Source organism: Brassica napus, chromosome C3, assembly GCF_020379485.1.
Source record: "Brassica napus cultivar Da-Ae chromosome C3, Da-Ae, whole genome shotgun sequence".
NCBI classification, from domain to species: Eukaryota; Viridiplantae; Streptophyta; class Magnoliopsida; order Brassicales; family Brassicaceae; genus Brassica; species Brassica napus.
This window is the reverse complement of record NC_063446.1, coordinates 29245638-29253606: the sequence shown is the minus strand read 5'-3', so window position 1 is coordinate 29253606 and position 7969 is coordinate 29245638. Positions and strand designations below refer to the sequence as shown.

General features: G+C 35.2%; 1 protein-coding gene across 4 annotated transcripts; it reads left to right on the top strand.

Annotated features, from left to right (window-relative positions):
* The first annotated feature begins 215 nt into the window (after positions 1-215).
* On the top strand, positions 216-2196 carry LOC106360355 (alanine--tRNA ligase, mitochondrial). Of its 4 annotated transcripts, none has more exons than XR_002657011.2 (4): positions 216-526; positions 616-854; positions 1144-1399; positions 1943-2196. XR_002657011.2 is itself a non-coding variant. In XM_022699571.2 (4 exons), the coding sequence occupies exons 2-4, from the start codon at positions 653-655 to the stop codon at positions 1369-1371; spliced, it is 345 nt and encodes a 114-aa protein (XP_022555292.1). In that variant the 5' UTR covers positions 223-461; positions 597-652; the 3' UTR covers positions 1372-1535. The 4 variants fall into 4 exon arrangements, 3 of the variants coding, with proteins under 3 accessions (XP_022555292.1, XP_013655496.1, XP_013655429.1); XM_022699571.2 differs by lacking the exon at positions 1943-2196 and having other exon boundaries at positions 223-461; positions 597-726; positions 812-854; positions 1144-1535; XM_013800042.3 differs by lacking the exon at positions 1943-2196 and having other exon boundaries at positions 224-461; positions 616-726; positions 812-854; positions 1144-1535.
* Positions 2197-7969: the final 5773 nt, after the last annotated feature.

Sequence of the window (7969 nt, the reverse complement as noted above, 5' to 3'; positions counted from 1 at the left end):
ATATAAAATATTGTAGCTGGCCCTAACCAAAATAAATGAATGCAAGAGTAACGTTGCTTTGTAAACTATGGTTTATGATTTTTTGTTAGAAAACCATTATACATGATCTTTCTAAGAGCAGCATTAACGCAGTCTTTTAAGGGGTCTCTTAATGAAATTTATAATTAAAAGAAAAAGAAAAATAGATATTAAGTTTAGGCACGTATCTTAATTAGGGTGTGGAAGATACGTCTCTTAAAAACATAAGTTTAATTACTATTGGGCAGAGGAAAAGTTTCTCTCTCCCTCGACGAAGAACGACGATTTCTCCTGGTGCTTCCACCGTTTCTCAACTTTCTTCTCAGAAGCCGCCGACGGAGTTGTGTCGCGACCTGCTCGGACCTCGTTTCAGGCTGTCTCTGACTGCCTTCGCCTGCTCCGCCGCTTCTTCCGTCGTTAAGCAAGACTCTCTTCACGATCAGGTAATCTGGCGGAAGCTTGGGGTTTGATTAGAAAACATTCGTTGATCCAACTTTCAATCATCAGGGTAATGTTTTTCAGATTTTGATGATTAATTTTGTAGAATGAATCTGAAGAAAAGTGTATTAGCTTAACAGATTGGGATTCTAATTGCAGAAAACGATGGTGGAGATGTTTCCTTTAAGATCAGCATATGCTGCTTATGGAAAGATCAAAGCTAAGCTCTTTACTCTTGGTGATCCTTTTACTCGGATCATTAGTCCAAGGGTATCTGCAAGTATTTTTGATTCCTTCCATGAATGTGTTCTTTGAAGTTGGTTTTGTCTTTAAGAAATATCATGTGACCTTGCAGGAGTAGGAAAGTTTCAGAATTGGTAGTGATTGAAATCTACAAGGTATTGGTCTTTTCATAAACTCAGAACCAAGAACATGTCACTTGGTTAGTGACAAACACATCTTGATGAGACCAAAGAAACTTTCTTAATATTCATAGTTTTTTGACAAGCATGGAATATATAGGTGTTGTTTCATGGTAGAGCGCAATGTAGGTTGTTGTGTCTGGTATAGAATCTAGCTACATTGAATACATTGAATATAAAACTGCCAAGAAAAACAAAAAAAACAACCTTTTCCCCTAGTTGCAGTGAATCTTAACTTGTGGTGTTCATTCTTTCACATTTTTAGGCCACAGGAGCTAGGCCATATTCTGGCAAAGTTGGTATGGAAGATGTCGATAGAGTTGACATGGCTTATAGAGTGGTTGCGGATCATATTAGGACGCTCTCATTGGCTATCGCTGATGGCTCTCGTCCTGGTATGTCTCAAAATCCACTTAATGACTGTGTGGTGAGTGTCTTTCATGTATGTAGCGAATCACAAGGTTCCAAAACCAGCAGCTGTTGCAAAGCATGAGGTGCAGAAGGAAGCTCTTTTTCTAGAGGTTTTTCTCTTGACTTTAATTTTTTTTTTAAAAACCATTGATTAAGAAACTAGCATTGGAGCACAAAATCTAGATGTCTCTTAATTAAAGTTTTTATAACCATTTTATTATTATAATAGTCATTAAGAGACCCAAATGAGTTTGTGGGCTAATGATGCTCTAAGTATATCCGATCCACATGTTTTCTTTCAAATAAAGGTGCCATTTTAAGAAGTCGCTCCAAATCGTGTTTCTTGCTAATTTGGTGGTGCAAGTTTTGCTTCTTTCGTTTCCTCCCGTAACGAACAAACTTTATTCTCCTTTTTGGTTTTGAACTTTTTGACTAGAGACAAGAGTGAGACTCGAACTATTTCTGAATTATATCTATTATTTGTCACCAATTTGATATTTTTTTTGGATTTCCAGCTTAAAACCAATCGACAGTAAATAGAGTAGCTTAAGTCTCTTATATATTACTTAAGTCTTTTTCATATTTTTGATATGAGATCTTATTTCCAACATCCCTCATCGAGATAATAGTACGTATAACCACTAATCTTGCAGAATTTATCATACCTCCTCCAAAACGATGCTTTGTTTTTCTAGCAATCTTTATTTTTCTAGCAATCTCGGTGAAATTAAACCTTCCATGGACCATCAGCTAGTGGGATGATCGGGTTTTTTTCGGACTGGATTAGTGGGTCAGGGATGTAGACTTTGATACCATGACAAACTTCTTAAATTTCCAATTTAAAATCAATCGGTTGTAAATAGAATAACTCAAATCCTTTATATATTACTTAAGTTTTTTTTATATTTTCGATGAGAATCTTATTTCGTACGCAATTGAAACATTAATTTGCTTTTTTTTGTTTCGGTCAAAAGTACTATAAGTTTGTTATATGAATTATATAGTGACGAAACCACCGCTTAGTATAGACAAACAGATAATCATGCTTTTATCTTTATTTTTCTTTTGTTTTATATGAAACATCTGGAGATTCCATCCTTTATTTTGTTTTACCCTTTTAAATTAGGTTTTGGTGATTTATCTTGAAATGTGTATTGAATAAATCAAAGATCTTTCAACAACAAGAAAGAAAAGGAAAAATTAGAGCTTTGAAAAAGATTTATCAATTCCTTCAGAAAAGACGTCAAAACAACAACAAAGATAGTTCTGAACTAAGAATATATAAAAAAAGCGCGCAGCCTTGCAAGCTTCTAAAATAGATATAAGAACCACACAAAAGTACCGTTTTCTGTTTTTGGAGTCTACCTGATAATACTTAAATCGTCACAACATTAAGGAGAGTTTTTACCAATAAATTTATATTGATTCCAGTTTTAAGGTGAAATCTTACTTTTGGAAAATAGAACTTACGTTTCGTAAATCCAACCAAAATTAATCAAAACTAGTTTAAGATCTATGAAGATTACGTGTGAATTAAAATAAAATAAAAAACAAAAAGTTCAAGACTCAACTATTTATAAGATTTCAAAAAGAGAGAGAGAGAGAGAGAGTCAAATCTAGTGGTTTCGTTTTCCAGAAACAGTGAGGAATCACATGGAAAGAATCTATATAAAACGGGGGAAGTGAAAAGACGAACCCATCACATCTTTTTCGTTATAATTGAAAGGGTAATGAATCTTAGTTACAGGACCGGCCCTGCTTAGTTACAATCTTTATTTGTAATAAAGCACGAAAGGGCAATGTGGAGGGGATCCACCGCGCACCTGAAGTTCACGTGGACAAGACACTCCTTGCCTGTTGGCTGTTGCTATCAGTACAATCCTTTTCCTTTTTCAAACACTAATACAACCTTAGTTTATGAGAATGTGATTTTGCTTTTTGGCTATTAAACAATTAAAGCGAAAATAAAAGTATGAAGCCATCACAAAACAAAAATCCATAAAAAGATAATAATGTTATGAAATAACTTATAATTTATAGTATCGAAAAATTTAAATAAGAGTAGAATTTAATACCCGTAGGAAACAAATAACACTAATATAAAGGAGAGAGTTTATTATAAGGAAGAAGAAGAAGATGTAATGGTTCTTTGATTATAAACTCTTGTTCTTGTTTTTTTTTGTGTACAAAAGAGTAAGATGAGTGATGGTATTTATAGTGAACAACAATAAATAAAATAACAAAGATGGTGTTTGATTTGGTAAATGAGTGGGTGATCATAGTGCTTGATGAGTAGATGATCATAGTGCTTGAGTTGGTAAAGGAGTGGAGGATCATTTCAAAGTTTATCTTATAACACTCCCCCTTGATCATCCATCTTGTATTAAATTAAGTTTCGTAACACTCCCCTTTGGGGACCGGTGTCACTCTCCGCTCTCGCTTAACGTCTTTGTTGACTCATTAAAAACCTTTCTAGGAAAACCCAATGGGAAAAACCATAGTTAGGTAAAAAGAGTACAACTATGTAAGCTCCCCCTCGATTGAGCAGTCATAGATCCTTCTGATGACGCATTCCAATGTTATGGACATGTTTTCTGAATATCGAAGTAGGAAGTGCTTTTGTGAAGAGGTCGGCTGCATTGTCGCATGATCGGACATATCTTACTTCAATCTCTTTGTTCTTCTCGAGCTCTCGAGTGTATGAGAAGAACTTTGGAAGAATATGCTTTGTTTTATCGGTTTTGATATATCCTTCCTTCGTTTGAGCAACACATGCTGCATTGTCTTCATATAGAATAGTTGGCCCCGTACTTTTGTCAATCCCACTACCTGAACAAATGTGTTGGCTTATTGATCTTAGCCATACACATTCTTTACTTGCTTCATGGAGTGCGATGATCTCAGCATGATTTGAAGAGGTAGCCACAAGCGTTTGTTTCTGAGAACGCCAAGATATAGCAGTGCCTCCGATCGTAAAAACATATCGTGTTTGCGATCGGGCTTTGTGTGGATCTGAAAGATATCCTGCATCTGCAAAACCAACCATTTGACCATTTGAATCTTTAGGGTAAAATAAGCCTAAATCAATAGTCCCTTGTAGGTAACGAAAGACATGTTTAATTCCATTCCAATGTCTTCGTGTTGGAGATGAGCTAAATCTTGCTAGAAGATTAACAGCGAATGATATATCAGGCCCTGTACAATTTGCAAGGTACATCAACGCTCCAATTGCACTTAGATATGGTACTTCCGGACCAAGTATCTCTTCTTTTTCCTCAGGTGGTCGAAATGGATCACTTTCAATGTTAAGTGATCTGACGACCATCGGAGTACTAAGGGAATTAGATTTATCCATATTAAAGCGTTTCAACACCCTTTTGGTGTATGTAGATTGATGTACAAATATACCATTTTGAAAATGTTCTATTTGAAGGCCAAGACAATACTGTGTCTTTCCAAGATCTTTCATCTCAAATTCTCCTTTTAGATATTCTGATGCCTTTTGTATTTCCTTCTGAGTTCCAATAATATTTAGATCATCAACATATACCGCGATTATCACAAATCCGGATGTTGTTTTCTTGATGAAAACACATGGGCATATAGGATCATTCACATATCCTTCTTTTGTTAAATGTTCACTGAGACGATTGTACCACATACGTCCAGATTGTTTTAACTCATATAATGATCTTCGCAATTTTATTGCACATAACTCTTTAGGTTTGGAACTTAATGCTTATGGCATTTTAAATCCATCAGGGATTTTCATGTAGATATCAGTATCTAATGATCCGTATAGATAAGCTGTAACAACATCCATGAGACGCATCTCAAGATTTTTATCAGCGGCTAGACTCATCAGGAATCTAAATGTGATCGCATCCATTACAGGAGAATATGTTTCCTCATAATCAATACCAGGTCTTTGAGAAAATCCTTGGGCTACAAGGCGAGCTTTATACCTTGTAATCTCATTTTTCTCATTTCGTTTTCGAACGAAAATCCATCTGTACCCAACTGGTCTCACATCTTCAGGTGTGAGTACAATAGATCCAAACATTTTTCGTTTGTTAAGCGAATCAAGTTCGATTTGTATTGCTTCTTTCCATTTATTCCAATCATGTCTCTTTTGACATTCATATATGGATTTCGGTTCTGGATCATCGGTATCTTCATTTACCTCATTTGACATAAGATATGAGAAAACATCACCAATGTCATCATTTTCATTCCTTTTCCATATCTTTTTATTATGGATGTAATTAATAGAAATCTCATGATTATCTTTCGATTCATGATGCTCTGATTCATCAGAGTCCTTATCATTTATTTCTTCCAAAATATTTTCTGCTATTTTGGGTGCATCATATATTTCAGCTTTCTTCTGTTTTCTAGGATTCTTATCCTTAGAACCAACAGGTCTACCACGCTTCAGGCGTGTTTTTGGCTCTCGTGTGTCATCCTCCTTTTCTTGCTCATTTGGCATTTTGATACGAGCAGGAGCATTTGCAGCTGGTATATGAGATTTAGTTACCATCTTGGTATCTGCAAATGCATCAGGTAGCTGGTTAGCTATACTCTGTAAATGCATAATTCGTCGAACTTCTAGTTATGACTCTTTAGTAGGAGGATCAAGATATAACAATGATGATACACTCCATTTTATATCACTTCCAACATTTTTGTTTTCTCCCCATAGAACTGGGAATACATTTTCGTCAAAATGACATTCAGCAAAACATGCTGTAAAGACGTCACCAGTCTGTGGTTCTAGGTATCTTATAATTGACGGAGAGTCACAACCAACATATACTCCCAATCTTCTTTGTAGTCCCATCTTTGTACGTTGTGGTGGTGCTACAGGCACATATACCGTACAACCAAAGATTCTAAAGTGGGAAATGTTTGGTTCTCGACCAAACGCTAACTGTAGTGGGGAATACTTATGGTATGCACTCGGTCTGATCCGAATGAGTGCTTCTGCATGCAAAATGGCATGTCCCCATACAGAGGTTGGAAGTTTTGATCTCATGATCAATGGTCTTGCAATCAATTGCAGACGCTTAATTAAAGATTCAGCCAAACCATTTTGCATATGAACATGAGCAACCGAATGTTCAACTTCAATTCCCATTACCATACAATAGTCATTGAATGCTTGGGATGTGAATTCACCAGCGTTGTCTAGTCTAACTCTTTTAATAGTATAATCAGGAAACTGTGCTCGCAATTTGATTATCTGAGTTAGAAATCTCGTAAATGCCACATTTCGAGATGATAATAGACAAACGTGTGACCATCTACTGGATGCGTCAATTAATACCATAAAATAGTGGAATGGTCCACATGGTGGATGTATAGGTCCACATATATCACCTTGAATTCTTTCAAGGAACTTTGGTGATTCTTTATCGATTTTGGTTGGCGATGGCCTTACGATCAATTTTCCTAGAGAACATGCAACACATGTCATTTTATTCACTTGAGAAATCTCCTGGATTTTCAGTGAATGACCATGTGAGCTCTCTATGATTCTACGCATCATTGTAGTGCCTGGATGGCCAAGGCGATCATGCCATAATGTGAACTCTTCTAGGTTCCATTTTACTACAAGATTTGATTCAATCTCATCGATGTAAGTATGATGTAGTCCCGAAGGAAGTTCTGGAAACTTTTCCAATATGTGTTTTATGCCACATATTTCAGAAATTACATACATGTATTTCTTTCCATCCTCAGTTGCAGACTGAGTATCATATCCGTGAAGATATATGTCTTTAAAACTCAACAAATTCCTTTTAGAACTCGGAGAATATAAAGCATTATTTATGGAAAATTTTGTTCCATTCGGCAAAGAAAAGTTTGCTTTACCAGTTTCTTCAATCACGTCTGCAAGACCTGATATTGTATTGACGACAATTTTTGTCGGTTTTATATCAGAAAAATATCTCTTTTGTCTCAGAATAGTGTGCGTTGTTCCACTATCTGGTATGCATATTTCACGAATCCGTTTCTTGGATTTTGTCATATTAATAAAAGAAAACATAAAATTCATTCATTTAATGATCATAAATGGAAACACGCAATATTGATATATTAAGGTGACGTTAAAAACATCATTATTTTCTGAACAAACCAATTTAGTGTTATAACTTTGACTAAACGTATTATTATCAAACAAGCATATTGGTGACACACGTGTGCATGTGCATGGTTCAATGAATATACGAGCAAATCGGTAACGCAACTAAACGTTATAAAGGTGTTTTCTGTTTGGAGTGTTAACCGAACCAAACCAATTAACAATAAGCGATACACATTACAGTTGGTAGAATTAAATTAAACAAAGTCGTTTTAGTATATCCATCGATCGATGCGTTATAGCCCATAAACCCATCGATCGATGCGTTTTAGCAGACGTAAAACCATTAGTCATGGTTAATATATTATATGTCATATGACTATAGTATTAAAGTGCATTGCTTTAAAACATGCATATATACAATCAGACAAATTAATATCATCGTCTAAAATGACTATATATATATATATATATATATATTTAGAATTTCGTAATTTAAAACCGTTTACATTAATCATACAAGCAATAACAAGTAAATATAATGTAAACAAACATAAGGCGATGTTAATGCCAAAATATTTATCAGTGGTTCCTC